This window comes from Gadus macrocephalus, chromosome 10 (assembly GCF_031168955.1).
Source record: "Gadus macrocephalus chromosome 10, ASM3116895v1".
In the NCBI taxonomy this organism is placed as follows: Eukaryota; Metazoa; Chordata; class Actinopteri; order Gadiformes; family Gadidae; genus Gadus; species Gadus macrocephalus.
The window spans coordinates 22,432,889-22,451,154 of NC_082391.1; the positions used below are offsets into that span (position 1 = coordinate 22,432,889).

Genomic DNA, 18,266 nt, shown 5'->3' on the forward strand with positions numbered 1-18,266 from the left:
GAGAGAGAGAGGGGGGGGGGGGAGAGGGGAGAGAGCTGGAAGAAACAGGATCCTCCTCGTAGACTAATGGACGTGTTGTTGACGTGTGCGTTTTCAGAGCAGCAACTTTCATGTTGGCTCCACTGGAAGGTACGGAGGGAACGGCAAATTAATTAGAGTGATGAAGCCGACCCCCCCCCCCCCCCCCCCGCTCTTATCGGGGCGGGCAGGTGAGACGACTGGAGGGTTTGGTGTTCACTGCGTTTCTATCAGCCCCCCCAGAGGGTGGGCTGTGATACGCTGAACTTCTCTTCTTGGCTTTCGCTTGCAATCAATCCATGCTAACTTACTCAAAGGAGGAGCTGTGAAATGCAACGGGCAAGGTTAAAGATGGGGAAGAAAGGGCCTAATCTTCACTGAGTACACTCCTGGAGGAGACAGGGAGCTGGCTGGAGACGGCAGAGGGGGTGGTGGAGTGGAGAGCACGCTCCACTGTTCGCTTGTGACAGATTTCATGGCTTTCAAAGATCTAACCCAGATCCATCAGCCCCTCCGATCAATCAATAGGACTCTAAAGTGGGAGATAGTGTCATTATATGTCCGCATAATGACGTTACGCTGTTGCCTACAAAACCATATTACCTACCAAGCCTTGTGTGTAAGCGAGCACATCAGCAATCAATGTGTGAAGTGTTGTATTATAGGGACCGGCTCGGAATGTTAAATGCCTGAGAAACGACTCTGTGACCTAATAGCAAATGAAAAGAGCAGTGCCATTAGAGATAGACGGATCCGGGCTGGTATTCCCGAAGGCCTACTTGGGACCCGTGGCAAACAGCAGCAGTGAGTGCATGTAATATTAATGCAAAAGGGGGTCTAGGCTCAAATAAAACAGTTTTCTCTTTTCTCATTTACCAAATTGCCTTCGTTAACAGCTTCTCTTGCAGTTTTGCGAGAAAACTTTTCCAACATCCCGGGTACATTATCGATCTTATCGGCAGGCAGATGATATGAATCAAGGCATGTCTTCAGAATAGATAATTATGATTGGTCAGGTTTCGGTGAAGCCTATTATTGTGGCTTCGTGCACACCTGATTTATCTGTCCCTATAATGAATGTGCCATTTAAGAGTCATTTCAGGAAAAACGTTCTGCCAAGTTATACATATCAATGTACTCAATCAAAACACAGAATCGAAGAGGTGGACATTTAATAGTTTTAATTGTAAGCTGCTGTATACATTCAGTGATTAACCGATTTTCATGTTGCCAGAAGCAATGGGTGAGTCCAGCAAAAAACATTCAGCTACAAATTGGAGTTTGTTGTATGCATTTTGCACCCCCACCCTTCAGTCACATCTTTCCACATTGTACATTATTATTATTATTCACTGTAAAGGCATCAGAGAAAAACCACACCGCTCAATGTGCACGATGGTCACGATCGGGTTCGCTCGGACGCAGGACTCAAACCCTGGGCAGTGTGTGTGTGTGTGTGTGTGTGTGTGGCGTCTGTGGGGAAGGTGAGCTCAGCGCTCACTAACACCTCGTATCCACGGACACTAGAGGGGGGGTCAGGGGGATTCCCAGACGAACGCTCCACACCTTTACCTAGCTCCAGCCCTGACGGGGAGCTGGTTTGGGCGGTCCTCTGCAGTACAGTCGTACTGCGGACCACAGGGGTGATATGAGGCTAATTGGAAGATTGGGGAGTCCACTTTTGAGAGTTGAAAGTTATGACAATTGGCCGCGCCCCCCTCCACCCCCCCCGGTGCAAATGACTAATTCGCATAATCTTATGGGGGGCGGCTTGTACAACGTTGAAAACTTAAAGAGCACTATTCAAATTGAAATTGTTTAAACCGAAAAAATAAAATACCTGGGTATCCACACAACTTCTCACAAGACAGTCAAGGTAGCTGTTTGCAACATCAGAGCACATGGGAAATACTTATTTTTTCTGTGACCCCTCCCCCCCCCCAACCTCGCAGGTTTGAACCCCCTGTGAGGCAGCCTTGTGATTCAGCAGAAAGAACGGTTAAGACTGTCACCTGCTTGAAGAACCATGCTACACATCGTCCTCCTTCTTAGATACTAAGATTAAGCAACATCTGTCGTCCCTTTTTAAGGTTTTTCGTCTGCGTCTCTTTTGTTTTATTTTTTATTTTGGTTTCTTTTGCTATCTCACTCTAAGCTCATTGAACTGACACATTAATGTTGGTGCTGTAATCGCTTCTTTTTTTGTCTTTTTAAACATTTTCTATTAGCCCACACAGAAACTTGATGGCACAATAACTGACCAATAAGAAACTCTTTACAACAAGGTAGACTGCAAGTCAACAGTTGCCAGGGGTCACACAGTAAACAAAACTAATCCAAGTTCAATTTGGAGAAATAAAAGGTCAATAAAAAAGAAAAATTAACAAAAGCAAATTAATTTCAAGTATAACTTACTGATAAAGTAACTACACAGCATTAAATATTCTCATTATACATTTTTAAATTATTTATAAAATATATTTTGGCTTATATTTTTTTCATTTTTGTGTTTGTGTAACAAACGCTACGGTAGCTTCAGTTGAACACCAATGTTTATTTGTTTTTTGTTTTTTTTATTTACTCTTGAAACAAAACATTAAAGGGATTGTCACATAACAACAGGTTATTAAAAATGATAATAGCAAACCCTATACAGAGTTTCACATAGCAAGACATGAGTGACTATCCCTTCTATTCCTAGCCCCCTAGTCAAAAGTCAGAAAAGTACAAGAGCACAAACTTCTAACTTGTGCACCACGGGCTACAATCAAGGTTGGGCACAGGAGATTTCAAAAACAATAAGTCTGTTGTAGTTGTTGTTGTTGTTGTGAATTCTTCTTCTTCTTCTTCTTCTGCTCTTCCTCTTCCTCTTCTTCTTCTTCCTCGGTTAGCTCAACGGGAACACAAGGAACAGTCTGTCCCTCTCCCAGGGTTCTGAGCGGAGGTGGAGATAGTAAGAGTTCATTCGGCACCGTACGTGATTAAAAACAGATATAGTGTAAAGACCTCACAGTTCGATGACACTCAGGCTGTCCGGCCTCCTGGTATACGCAGACCGAGAAAGGATTGTGTAAATTGTCCCCCCGATCCCCATTTCCTTCTCTCTTGTGCGCCGGAAACTGTGACGCGGCGATTTGTGGGTAAGAGTTCAGAAGAATCCTGTGTTGGTTGGTTTATTACGTTGTAGTGATCACTGTACAATTAAGCAATGAGAGATTTCGGCAGGTAGGGCGACTGCAAAACCAAAGAAGGCAAAAAAAATCATTTTGTGAAAAAAACAGCAGTTCAAAAAAGGCATAATTGTACGTCTCGGTTGGCCCCCTGTTGTGCCCGCGCGGGTTGGGGTCCGGAGTTTGGCTCAAGGGAGAAGGGGAGCCGGCCAGGCTCACTCCGATTCCAACCAACAGTCCCTCGTCTGTGAGTCTACTCGGCGCAGACTGTCGACCGAAAAGGAAACATGACGAAAAAACCCAAAAGAAATCGTACTGCAACTACAACAAAGCCACATCACTACCTCGGTACACAACTAGCTGCAGCGTTCCGCCAGTTCCTCCGCCGGCCGTCGGCTCTCTCGCCGCTCCTCCCCGCCGCGGCGTCTAAAATCCACAGCCTTCCTTTAGCTTTGTCCGATGCGTACAAACAGCTATCGTGGGTGTATAGAAATGCATGTTGCGTACACTTGTACGTGCACGGTGTCGTTTGTTTGGTTGGGTGGGTGAGTGGGTGAGGGTCTCCGCGGGGGGGTTGGGGTGAGTGTGGTTGTGGGAAGTGGGCTAGTGGCCTGGGGCGATCATCACCGCCCCGCCACCCCCCCCCCCCCCCCTCCCCCCATGCCTGCGCGTCGGTGTCGGGGTACGGGACGGCCCGCTAGAGCACGATGTCCTTGAGCCGCTTGCTGCCGGGGGACTCCTTGTCGCGGGCGTCGTGCTGCAGCAGGGTGTTCATCTCGCGGACTGCGGGCTCGCTGTCCTTCCCCTCCGGCTGCCGCAGCAGGCTGTGGTTGGCGATGCGCTCGGCGTCTCGGCACTTGAGGGTGTTGTACGCGGACGGCGGCTGCTTGGAGGCGGGGCTCTTCAGGTGCACGGGGGAGGTGATGGGGCTGCCGGCCTCGCGGCCGTTGCCGGCCTCGCGCACCGCCCCGCCGTTGGCCTTGGGGCTGCACACCTGCTGCGACTCGCTCAGAGTCCGCCGGGCCTTGAGGTCGGCGCGCTCGGCCTCCTCCGGCCCGTCCTTGCCGAAGGTGGCAAAAGTCCTTTTGGCGGTGCCGTCCTCGTAGTGGTGGGGCACCTCCACCGTGGTGGCCTCTATCGACAGGGCGATGACGTTGCGGCCGTGCTCCGGGGACTTGGCCCGTGCCGGGACGGAGACGCGGGGCATCCAGCAGCGGTCGGAGTGGCCCAGGATGCGGCACTCGTCCTGGCAGTGGAAGCCTTCACCGGGGTCTGGGGGGTGCCAAGGAGAAGGACAAGAGCCATGGTTAGATGGGCGGTCCAAACGACACTTCTTTTTTATACTGACGCATTTTTTATGTACATTTGTAAGAAGAAGGAGAAACAATATATCGCAGTAAGGATGTTCATAGGACCAAGTGCCAGGCACTGACCCTGTGTACAACAAAGACAGCGAGGATAAGTACTATTTTAAAGTGCAAGAACGTAAAACCTACAATAAGTGCGTACATTAAGTGCAAGGACGTACAACATACTACGAGTGTGTAAGAGGAGGCTGGGGTTAAGTGGGGGGAGGCTATGAAGCCTTTAAATCATACGAAAACACATTTCCACAAAGGTTTTTTACTTAGGAAGTTTCTAGCTAACACCTTACAACTAGAGATGGATCACAAGGCCGTTTACAGCTTGCACATCAAATTTTTTTGTGTGAAAACACTTGATGAAAGGGGACTTTAAACAGTGCAATCAGATATCTGTCTGGGGAGAGAGACACCAGACAGGTTTGCGGTATTGTTGCTTGGTTCATCTCTCTCCCTCTAACTCTGTCATCCGGCGCCGAGGTATAAATTTGTAATGACGTTTCGACGCCGTCTCAGTCGGTATTACGGCGCAGCCTTTTGTTTTGTGAATTGCTTTCAAGGCAATTTCGTTCGTTTTTTGGTCATTATAGCAACAAATAATGGAGACCAATGTGTTCCTTGTTTCTTTTGGTTCTTTGAAGGATAACACACTCACACCAAAGTTTGCCAAAGGGGGATACTAAACAGTCGGTAGATATTTCATCGTGAACCGTTGTTGTTGTTGCTGTTGTCATAACCTATACCCATAAAAGCTGTGTAAGATGTCCTTTCATTTACTGATGACCTCAAACAATGGCATGAAACAATTCATAAAACCGGTCCTCAAACAGAACCATGCACAGTGGCTTTAAGATATTTTAAAATCACCTCAGCTGAACATAGGAGCAAGATTTATTTTTCTATATCGAATAGACTTATGTAGCTTCAACCTACAACCAAGTTTCTCCAGGTGGTAATGCAGTTGGTTATGCAGGGTGTGAAAGTCTAGGGTAAATCAACTGCTTCTGAATGAATGAACGAGATGGTATTAACTTAAGGATCACCGATACACATTCATTTGATTGATTTAACTGAAAATGCAGTGTAAAAACTGGTTGCTTTGCTGAGTCACTATCTCTGGTACAATGTGGCATTTATCTGAATCATTCGTTGCAGCCTCATCGTTAAACAGTTCTATGGGACCTACGTCCCTGGCCCAGGTATTTGGGCCTCTCTGACTTAACCCCCCCCCCTCAAATTATTTCTCAGCGCCATTTCTAAATCCTGCTGGTTTGGGGGCAAGGCCCAGTCTGCCCCCTCCCTCCCATCACAGACCCAAGGTGACGGGGGCAGCTATTGGGCGGATTGTCATTGACCCAAGGCCACATGCTTACATCTAGCACTCACAGCTTGACAGATCACCTAATTAGAATCCTTAATTATCTGTTTTCCCCGTCGCCCTCCATTCCTGCACTCTGAGGGGCACCTCTGCCAAGGTAATGGAATCAATATTTAAAGATCGCGGCCCGGTTTCTCCAAGACGGGCCAGCACGATGTGGCTCTCGTGAAGTATTACTGATGAGCGACGCACATGATTTGGTGAATAGATGACTGACTGACTGAATTAAGTCGCACAACTGGCAATTTAAACTCAGCCACCGTGAGTGACTGACTAAATGGTTAATGGACTGCATTTATACAGCACTTTCCTGACCTTAGCCTCCCAAAGCACTTTACAGTTGGTGCCTCACAGACACCCATACATGAATACACCAACGGGCCGGTGGGAGCATCTAGGGTTAGGTGTCTTGCTCATGGACATCTGGACACTCCTGCACACGCTAGAAGGAGCTGGGGATGGAACCAGCGTCCACCCACTCACCCTCCTGGGCCACGGCCGGCCCAATCCTGCGACCGTGGTGCAGGAGTCAGCTCGACACAGAACCAATCTGCCAATCATGAAGGGAACCCAGAGGCAACGCGTTGTGATCATTTCTATCTACGAGTGTTGGAACAGTGAGCAGTATTCCACCCAGGTGCATGGGATTGTTTGAGCGTGTGTTTGTGGACGGCATGAATCAAAGACACTCATGTATATGCAGTCCTGTGACACAGATACCCCTCACAGATGCCTCTCGCCTACACACGTGAGAGTATGTATGTGTGTGTGTACACACACGCATACAAGTTTACTTATTCCATCCAGCGAATGCAAAACACCAGCTCCTTTCCCACATCCATAATGAACCCTCACCTTGCCATCGTCAAAGGGGTGTTATCACTGCTACAGTACGTTGTGCAAAATATATCATTATGTAATCCACAGAGCTGTACAGTAGAACACAACAGCTCCCCGCGTCTTTCACAGGCACACTTCATTTCCCTCTCAACTATTTGCATCTATGTTTCACAATTTGCATGTGTGTTGGTACACGCAAATGTGGAGTACATGTTGACTGACCAGAGCGACTGTGATGAAAGCAAACAAGCAGACAAAAGGCAGTGTAGTGGGAGGATGGAGCAAAGTACACGGTATTCTCTGCATAGATCAAATCCCAGGTGAATAATGTCATCGCAACGGTAAACCTGTAGCAGGTACCAAACAGTGCAGTAAAGAGCAGAACATTCCCTTGATTATTGCTCCTTCTCCCACAAAGCAGTTGCTGTTGTTCTCTGTCGTTAATCCATGTAAATCCTACATGTTTTTATCTTTCTTAATCCAGCTTGCATGAGAACATCATCTTCTCGTTTGTGTTAACATGTTTCTATTTTTTCTTTTTCTTTTTTTCTTTCCTTCCCTCATTGGGCAAACCAAAGTACAACCGCTTAAAAAATAAATAATTTCATCATATAAAGTGCACTCATTTAACAGAATGGGCAGAAATGGCTGGTGCTTACAAGAGGCAGATTGCAGATTGTAGAAATTAATTCTGGCTGGCTACATAGGCTCCAAAGAGCTTTGGTGATCGATTGGAGGCGAGCATTCTGAAATCTTTACTCAAATCTTTTTCCTTCCTTCCCTTTTTGCTGCTCTAAAAAAAGAAAGACAAAACCATTTCCTAGAGTACCCCCCGCTGGAGAGAATTGACTAGATTACTACAATTACTACGAGGCGCTTTCAGAGGCCTTATGAAGCTGTCTCTTTATACGGCAATGAAATATCTCCAGGCACAAATAGACGGTACGGAACCCCTAGGCACGGGGTGAATATCCTCTCCGTTCACCAAAGTCTATGGGGGAGCATTTGGTATCAAATGACATTGTTGTGAAAGCTGAGTGCCATTAACACTGTCACATCCTGCCACTGCTTACAAACCCACAAAAGGCAGATGTCGCTTTTGACCCACAAAAAAAAAACTGAAAAAAAAGAGAGCAGAATTGAAAAAAAAAAAAGAAGGATTTGACAGGCCTTCAACTTGGGGATGAAATAAAACGCCTTTCAAATCCAAGAAAAGAACAAATGCATCGCTGCGAAATGAACCATTAAATGGCTTTTAAAGCACTGCTGAAATTTGCAATGAGCGCAGAGTGAAGTCAAGAGAAGCCCCCCCCTGCGGTGAAAGTCTATTCAAAGCCTCCAAGAGAAAATAAGCCCGTGAATCAGTTCCAGAAACAGACTTAAAGTAAAGCACAGCGCGCTACGTCAGTGGGAACATTTCATATCTACAATTTAATACCTATTAATTACTGAGGGAGCTCCAGCGGGCGCCATGGGCTGGCGGTATTTCCAGAGCTTCCAACATTTAAAATCGAAATAAAAACGAACGCGGAGCAAAACAACGACGACAGTCTGAATCAAATCCTGCGGCACTGCCGAGAAATCGGTAATTCTGTGCTTCAATTTTAAACCGGGGTTCAAAGACTAAGCAGAGGCATCGCGGATGCCTTAAAATATGCATGCGCTGGTATGCATGCAATGGCCAAATGATAAATATTGCTGTATACAGAAGAAGACGATAAACTACAGTATAGATAGAGAATTATTTGTGGGTACTGTTGGCTGTGATTTCGAACGGAATGATATAAAACGGATATTCTTTGAGTAGAAATAAGTACACAAAGTAAGCATCTCGCTGACGATTCATTAAAAAAAGAAAGGGAAGAGACATGACTTAATGAGACAGCAAATCGTCTAGCCTTTGTGGGGCCCTGAGGAGGTACGCAGGAAGCAGGGAGAACAGTGTGGGACCATACGGAGCCGATGACACCATTCAGTCAGGCTTCATGACGAGACAATCCCTAAAACAGGGTTTGACGCAGTGCTGTGGAATGGTAAATAGATTGTAAATAATGGATGCAGGTTTGCTTTTCCTATTTTTTTAAAGCAATAAAAGCAGATTCCCTGGTTTTGGATTGTCCAGAAATGAGATCAGAATACGTGACACACGCATGTTTGACAAAGATTCCTGTAAATTGTACTACAATTCATCTCCTACAGAGATTCAACCTCATGGAACACAGAACACTGTCATTCTGCTCCTTGTTTGTGGACACCATTTCCTAAACCCGAAAGAAAAAGGCGTGGAAAGGCGTAGTGTGGGGAAGGAGCGAGTAATAAGCAGACAACAAGTCTGACATTTTGTTGTCTCCGTCTCTTTTGCTGCGTTGGCTGAGTGGCGCAGCAGACTCCAGCTACAAAATGGTAGTGAACTGAATTGGGTTGCAATCTGATGACCCACTTTAAGGCTGATCGCCAAACTTTCCCTGTCATCTCTGTGACATCAGCCTGCAGTTGCAACAACAAAACCCTCGACCCCTTTTACTTTTGACGTAAATTATCTGTAGGCAGCAGGCCCACCTGCTCCCCGTGTTCACGTTCTCCCTCCTGTCCTCCTGACAGCCCACGGCAATTAACCAAGATGACAGGTAAATTGTTGGCGCAGGTTTCCTCATCGCAAAATTACAACGGACAAATCAGAGGGGTGGTAGCAACAGAGAGCTGACAGACGGACAGCCAGCTGCAGCCAGAGCACTGCTGATTGGTGCAGGTAGTGGACCATGAGGCGTGCTCAGGGCCTTGATGGCTGGACGGCCATCAGGGCTCATCTCCACACCCGGGGACGAGGCTTAATGTCTTGTCTGCTCTAACTAGAGGACGGCTCTATGGCCAGCTGAGGCTGGAGCTGCGGCCTGGCTGCCTCCCACACTAGTCACCGGGGAGGGGTCCAAGTGCCGCTGTCACCCCAGCCAGCCAGCTCGGTCTGTGGGCCATAAATCAGCCCGGAGGCCCGGCTCCTGCGGGAGTGGCAAGATGGAGTGTGATGGTCTTGTTTTTACAAACAGTGGAGGTGCACCCTCGCTGTGCTGTCGCGGAGCCCATCGTTCTGAGACCAGCCACCGAGGCTCCAACCCGCTTCCCCCGGGCGCCGCATCTGGCTCAGCCGCATCAGGGCACGCCCGCCTCACCTTCACACACGGGCACGCACGCGCACGTGCACACACACGTACGGACGCCCATGTACACACACACACACACACACACACACACACACACACACACACACACACACACACACACACACACACACACACACACACACACACACACACACACACACACACACACACACACATTCATTCACACCCACACACACACATGCAGGCACACGCTCGTGCACGCACACGCATACACATGGGCACACGTGCACGCACACTCAGAAAGACAAGTGCAAGTGCAACGACAGACGGACATACATATACACATAGAGACACATGCGCACGCATAGAGACAAGCACACAAAGTCACCCACACCCACTCACACACTCGCACCCTCACACACCCACACTGACACACACACCCAACCCCCCCCCCCCCCCCCCCCACACACACTGACAGCTCGTCCTCCAGCGGTTCCCCCCTTCCCTTTCATCTCGTCACCGTTGCTATCTCGCACACATTGGCTAAATTAAATGAATCCCCCAAATCTGGTGTGCTGCCACTGGCTGTCCCGCAGCCCCGTCCTCCTCCAGTCAGATATTAATTATGGAGGAAATTACACTGGCTGGGCGGTCTTGTTAAAAGTGTCGTGCGGATGGCGAAGCCGGGCCTCACATGGCCACACATCCATTTCTGAGCATTAGTACCAGTCAATTTATCACGCCATAATTCACCGTTCGGTCCATCATGGCGTCGGTGAGTGAGCGTGACAGCGAGTCACTTCCAGCGTGCCGCGCCCGGGCCGTCTGAGCGCTAATGCAGGAAGACACGCTAAGTCGCCCGTATCTCCCGCCATCCCTCGCCTCGTTCTCCGCACGGCCTCGCGCCGTGCGTTACTGCGAGAGCTGACGTTGCGTCGTGCCGATAGCCGGCGCCGCCTGGTGTCACCGCGTTCCCCCCCCACCCCTCCTAGGCCATATGCAGCAGGTCCCCCCCCCCCCCCCCACCCGCAACCTCCTCACTCCAACATAAAGAATGAATTTCCAAACTCGTGTTGACAAACAATGCACTAGCTTCTAAAGTGGTACAAACAGCATCTGCTTAACAGCTGTGGAGAGAGAGAGAGAGAGAGAGAGAGAGAGAGAGAGAGAGAGAGAGAGAGAGAGAGAGAGAGAGAGAGAGAGAGAGAGAGAGAGAGAGAGAGAGAGAGAGAGAGAGAGAGGAGAGAGAGAGAGAGAGAGAGAGAGAGAGAGAGAGAGAGAGATCACTATGCTGTTTTATAAATCACTTTGTCATCGTAGTGCATTGTTTTGCTCAAAGACAGGAGCCCCCACCAATGGACTGCTTGATGTAGCGGTAACGATGCGAGCTGGTTGTCATGATGACATATGTGGGTGGGATGGGGGGGAGCAGGGATTTTAATGCCCTGGCGACGGCATCTATTTCGCTGAAAGGTATCCCCCCCCCCCCATTTACTGTGACTCTCTCGCTCTCTTTCTTTCTCCCTCTTTCTCTCTCTCTCGCTCCCCCTCTCACACAAACCACCAATGGCGGATAGAGGTCACAGAGCTGGGCTGTGATTCTCCAAATGCCACGGAAGGCTCTGGGGTGGGGGGGGTGGTGGTGGTGGTGACGGGGGAGGTGATGATGGGGAGGGGGGGGGCTTTCGACGCCCATGCCGCCACCAAGACAAACGGAGCTAGGGCAACGCTTGGGGGGGCAGGTTGGCTTCTCAAAAGTAATCGTGACTGATCTGGTGTGATCTGTGGGCTTCTCCGGACCAGCTGATGTAATAATTGATGCAGTGGCTTTTCACACATTATATAAGCCCGGGGCTGCGTTTCACGGTGCTCCACACCAACTGGATTTAACCCAGCCAGACATGCATGAAGAGCTAAGCCTGGGCTAAGTAAAGCTGAACTGGGCTAAACAGGGGGAGAGATAAAGAGGGCAGAGAGAAGATCCCAGGAGATGACATTATATCACTATGTATTGCATTATATATATATATATATGGCCCATTGAAAGTCCTCATGACCTCAAATACAGGGGTATGTTGTGCTACAGTTCAGGAAGAATATATCAGTGCAAAACGCACCCAATACCCCATATTTATTTTTCACTGTACATATATAGTACATGCTGTATATGGTGTGTTATCACATGAATACAGAACAGAGCATTATACAGTGTTTCGTTTCAGGGATTCCGACTAATTCGGGAGCTAGCGTGTTAGCCGAGACGGGGATTCAGGGAGCCACTCTGGAGCGCCACCTTTGGATATTATTTGCGGAGGATTCCTTTTGATGCTTTTTTGTAAATAAATATCCAAATAAGTAAATCCAAATAAATAAAACAGGGTTCATGTATATATATATATACTGTGTTTTATTTATTTTTTGCAAGGGGGGGGTTTCTGGGGCAGACTGAAACACATGGTGACCCAGTTCTGCTTGATATAAAAAAAAAGGGGAGTTCACACTTCAAAGAAAGAATAACAATTCTGTTATTCCATTAAAAATGGAACTTCGCTCCCCGCTTTTCTAAGCCTATTTTCTGTGGTTCAAGGCGGTGAAAAGTTAATGCCGACTGCCCAATTGCTGGAAACACAAAACCTCGACAGGGCGTGCTTGTGATTGTGCAGTGGAGGGACTCTGACCTCACAGATGTTTGGATTAGCCTTTGTCAACGACACACATCTTTCATTATTGTGTTTCTTCTTTGTTCAAAACAAAGGCTACACCTGTTTTTATAATGCACCATAATGAAAGTCTATCTTACAACAACTCGGTCGTGTTCAACGCTGACAGCTGAAAAGGCCGTTCTGACGACTAAACCTAAAAAGAGGTTGCCCTATATCACGTTGAAGGGCAACGGGAGCAGTGACCAACACACACATCCCAAACCTCAACACACAAGCCCGTCCATTGGTCACATTTCACAAGGCCCGCCGCCATCGCCATGACAGTAAGCCTCCCATTGGTCCACCGGGCTCATCTCTTTTTCCTTTTCCGTTCTACTCGCAATGCATCTGCAGAGGACATCTTTAAATACACTGGAACAAATGCTAAATTTCTGCTGTGTTTAAGCTTGACCGAGCTAGGGAGCTAATTTGCTCCTAAACCCTGGAGTCTGAGTGGAGGGAATGAGGGGAGGGGGATTTAGGGACAGCCGAGGCAGACAGTAAATTACATCTATGAGTGGGGATGGGGGACAGTGGGAAAGGCTTATATTGTAGCGATGGCAGGGGATGCAAGGCAGGGGAGAGCGGGAGAGGGAGAGAGACATAACGAGAGGGAGAGAGAGAGGGAGGGAGAGAGAGAGAGAGGGAGGGAGGGAGAGGGAGGGCGAGAGGCAGAGGGAGAGAGGCAGAGGGAGAGAGTAAGTGGCGGGCGAAGGGAGCCCCCACAGAGCGGTCTCTGTCATGGGGGGCTCAGGGGAAAACACATTGCTGAGGTCTCACAGGTCAGCCCGGTCTCTTTCTCTGAGGAAGCAATCTAAGGCCAGAGTCGATTAGACCGTGCCAGACAGGATGTGGTCCTATTTGTTTTCTGGTGAACTATGTGACACCTACAGTGAGCCTTTAGTATTTTATTGGTTCCCAGTACAAAGAAGAAACAATGGGAGGATACAAGACTGTAAAATAAGTGCTAACACAACTCCGGGAAGGCAACTCGTGTTTGTGCCTTCCCCGTCACCTACTGCCCATCATTTCGAGCTCAACAGACCAGATGCACGACCCTTGTGTTTAACCAAGTCATTACTCTGAATGGGCTGCCTGGCGTCTTGATAACCAGCGCTAGCAGCAGCAGCAGCAGCAGCAACAACCACCTCGACCACCACAGCTTCTCCACAGCACTTCAAAGCTTCTCCAGCACCACCTGGAGTCCCCCCCATAGCCTCGGCACAGCCAATCAATGCACGGCAGGGCCCAAACAGCTGCGCAGCGCGACAGAGCCCCAGCCCTCGGCCAAGGGCCCCTCCAGCTCCCTGCGTGAGCTTCCGCACTGGAACTCTGAAAAAAAAAAAGCGTGGGGGCCCCTGCATAATGAATGCCATGTGCCTTCTCATCCAGTCACGTTCACTCTGCGTCAGCCAGGACTATGTGTTTTATATTCCATTTTATCTCGTCTTCCAAAGCGCCAGCGCCCTTTCCACTCATTCCTATTTCATTCTGTTATTCTACTTTTTATTTTCTCCTCTTCTTTTTCCTCCTCTTGCACCCGTTCCTCTTTTTTTTTTTCTTTCTCCCCAGCTTTCCTCTGTCGGAAAACCGTCAGACTTGTGCCAGACTTTTAACAACCTCTGGAACTAGGGCACGGTGGCTTTCAACGCGTGGAGTGATGTATGCCGTGTGTGTGAGTGTGTGTGTATATATATATATATATATATATATATATATATATATAAATACATATATATTTATATGAGGGGCAGTGTTTGCAGCTGTGATCAAGGGAGTTCCTGAGAATCCCGCAGAAAACGTACCAAATAAAATGTCTCTGAGGAAGCTCGGAGAACTCTGAGAGTAGGAGAGGAAGAGGAGGAGGAGGGGGGAGGAGGGGGGAGGCGGGAGGAAAACAAGAGGGGAAGAAGAGCAAAGAGAAGGCTCGCAACTTCTTCTTCCTCCCTCCCCCTCACTCTGTCACATGTACTCCGGCGTTGGGGAGATCCACTGGTCTCCTTCAGAGGTCTGTCTCCATTATTCACCGCGGGAGACTTCTCACCCGCGCCTGTTATCAGTCGAGCCAAAGCCTGAGCATGCAGCGTTATTTCAGCCACCCGCCCACCGACACCGGCGCCACGCCACGTCAAGGCCTGTCAGCCGTGAGCCGCGTAAACCGAGTAAATCCCAGCGCCGACAAAGAGAAAATGAAAGCCGCCGTCTTGTGTCCGCGGCTTGCGGAGCGGGAGGTACACCGCGGTAAAGAGAGGGAACTAATGGGCACATACTTTCTGATTTGTAGAAGCAGGGCCGCGGCGTGCATGAGGACAGGCCGGCTGGCAGGCTATGACACAGCCCCAGTAATTGGATTCCCAGTCCCCGCCGTACCACTTGTGATGGCACGCAGGGCGGTGACACGGGAAGCCCTTATGTGTGGCAGGGGAGGAGCCGCGGTGGAGTGGAAGGGACAGGTGTCAGAGACCCAATCCCCCGCGCCTCTCCTCTTGATCCCTTTCTCCGCGGGCCCCGGGGACAGCTGTGAATCAACCTGGCCCCGTGGGTAAACTTAAACATCAAGATGGATGCTTACCTCCACCCTCCCCCCACCCACCCCAGCCCCCGTCGGAAAACGCATACGATGCTCACCGAGATGGACTGCTGGCCGAGCACGTCGACGGCACAGGGGGAGGTCGTGCCCGCGGCCGTCTCCTTGACGATGGCTTGAGGCCTGTCTCTGGGGCTGTTTCTGATAGGGACCCATCGCTAAGTGATGTTGGATGGACAGCAGCTGGTGATTGGATAAGACTCGGATGCGATGCACGCAACACACAAGGGCGTCGACACGTGACCCTCACGGAGGTACCAGGACGCCGCAACGTTACGTTGCAATACAATAACATGTTGCCGTGCGTGTTTTTCTCGTGGTATGAGCAATTGTCCGTGTGAATTCTAACATGCTAATAATAGCAAGGCTAATAAGCAAGGAGGTTTCGAGTCCCTCTGGGACTTAAAAGAGTTTGTGTGATTGATTGAACGATGATGGCTAATTTCTATTTATTCGTTTTTAGCTCAATCAAATAATATTAAATATCTTTAGGGTCAGGCTCAATCATGGGCATGGTCATCTGTAATCACGATTAATATTTAAAGGTTTTCCAAAGAATTCAGCATGTCAAACAAGGCCTGCATACCAAGTTTCTGAAATGTTTGGCAAATGAGGTGAGGGGGGGGGGCAAAGCAGTTAATGTTTGACTGTGAAGCCTAGCGCCCCCTATGGCCACATCAGTACCACAGGCAGGAAGACCTGCTTTGGAGTTGTTGATTTTAGGACTTGGTCCAATACACTTTCAATTCTAAACAACAATATTCCAAAAATGTATACAAAGAGAACTATACCACATTTCCACTACGGTAGGAATGGTGCACTGCACAGACATAAACCGAGAACTCCTGAAAATGAGGGCAGGAGAATGATCAAAAAAGCCCAGAAGGAAACATGGCGGCTTCCTCTGAAAACCCACTAAACACAATGGAAGATATTACAGCGGACGACCGTTAATAAAACAGGACATATTTATGCTCATTATACTGCATGATTATATCTGGTGGGCCGTCTCTAAAAGTAGCTGCCCCTCCAACTTTCTCCGTCGGAAGCAGACTTGTTTGCATACTTCTGCTTGTGATGCTAATGCGAGCTGATCTCCAAAGGAGCCGCACTGCCATTATGGGCTGTTTAGACGCATGTGGGTCCAGCAGGATGTGAAGAGGGGAGAGAGGGAGCCTACTCTCTGCCGACAGTCGCCCTTCCTCATCTCTGCGTGCCGTCTGGTCTCATCTTTAATGGCGAATACATGGGATGAGGCACATCATTAAAAAGAGCCTTTCAGAGGCTTTCCTGTCTGCCATTAAACTTTATAGCTAACCTCTCCCATTACCTTTTATCCTCAGTTTTAATGGCTAGGGGACATTGGTGGCTAAAAAAAAACCCTGCTGGCTATAGGTCGATATACCAAAACGGTTAAATTGTATTCCAGAACAGCGGCGCTGCAGAAAACAAGGCAAAAGTTAAAGTCACTAATTTACACATTGGGGGAACAACATCCCGCTCTCGGTGTAGGACCAGAGTCGTTTGTTGTTGGGGTTTTTCCCCGTGAGGGCAGAGTGGACGGAGAGCAGGTGGTGTCTGCACGGACAGGGCAGCGGCCTTTCAGGAGGGAGCGGCAAATAGGAGCAACAAAGAGCTGGTGGTCAGCTGGAGGCACACACCTTGTTTGCACTTACACACACACACACGCATTCATACAAACCCACACACACACACACACACACACACACACACACACACACACACACACACACACACACACACACACACACACACACACACACACACACCACATAGAGTCACACACACAGACACATTCACAAACACACGCACACAGTCATACACAAACACACAAATGCGTCATACAGACACACAAGGACATACACACAGTCACAAACACACACACACAATTCAGCAATGTGTGTGTTTGTGTGTGTATGTGTGTGCATATATGTGTGCCTCCCTATTTCTGAGGCGTCCTCATAAAAGGAAATTGCAAAACAAAGATCAGATTCCGCCAAGTGTAGGGCGGGCATGAAGGGATGGAGAGAGCACTTATGAAATATGGCAATAATAATAGGATGACTTGGCTCCGACCCGCTGTCCTTTACGGTGTACAGCCGAGCTCGGGAGGCAATCTCCGCTCCGAAGTGGAAGAATCGGCTTTCCAAATGAAGACACAACAAACCCTGCCGCCCGTACTGAATATGCATCAGGAGAGGGTCTGCCCCGCGCCCTGGAGGTAATGACCCCCCAGAGGTAATAACCTTATGTCGGGGGGGGGGGGGGACGACGACGACATAGGGCTGCTCTACTCTGCATAGCCCTCCCATAGAGCTAGGGTTAGGGTTAACACACGCAACCAGGCTGTCTACGGTCTAAACAGGAGATGCAGAAAGAGAGAGAGAGAGAGAGAGAGAGAGAGAGAGAGAGAGATTTTCCCACAGAAAGGAAACGATAAGGGGTTAAAACAAAATGCACATTGCTGCAGCAAAGGGAGAGCCCCCCCCCCCCCTCCACCCACCCTTTCCTCCCCCCTCCCCGCCTCTCGCCTCTTCCTCTCGCGCCCCAGCTGCAGTGATAAATGTCTCTTTGTATTCTGGACAGAAAACTGTGGGCTACAATGTACTTGTCAGAAGACAGCTGATTCCCCCTAAAACAGAGCCCAGAATTTCCTTAATCTTTCCGCTCACAAGTGGGGGGGGGGGCGATAAAACAAATGCCTCTTGCCAACACACATAATGCCCGGCGAATCCCCCCCCCCCGTCGCCACCCTCACCCAACACCCACACAGCCGTCCCCTTCCTCCCCCCTCCTCACCCACCAGCACAGCAGCACGCCTGTGTGTGTGTGTGTGTGTGTGTGTGTGTGTGTGTGTGTGTGTGTGTGTGTGTGTGTGTGTGTGTGTGTGTGTGTGTGTGTGTGTGTGTGTGTGTGTGTGTGTGTGTGTGTGTGTGTGTGTTGAGGCAGTGTGTGTGTGTGCGTTGAGGCAGTGTGTGATGTATGCATTCTTCTTCTTCCTCCCGTGCGATTTACACGATCCCCCGGTAGCATGTCTCTCCGACAACATGCGGCCGCGCGCTATTTACAC

At 49.1% G+C, this 18,266-nt stretch overlaps 1 protein-coding gene across 8 annotated transcripts in view; it reads right to left on the bottom strand.

The window, feature by feature from the left end:
- Positions 1-1,184: 1,184 nt before the first annotated feature.
- Positions 1,185-18,266, bottom strand: part of pcdh19 (protocadherin 19) — a 61,821-nt gene continuing 44,739 nt past the window's right edge. For all 8 annotated transcript variants that reach the window (XM_060063698.1, XM_060063697.1, XM_060063696.1 and 5 more), the window contains exon 5: positions 1,185-4,460. In XM_060063698.1, the coding sequence (XP_059919681.1) occupies positions 3,886-4,460 (575 nt within the window). In that variant the 3' untranslated portion in view covers positions 1,185-3,885. The remainder of the gene's footprint in view (positions 4,461-18,266) is intronic.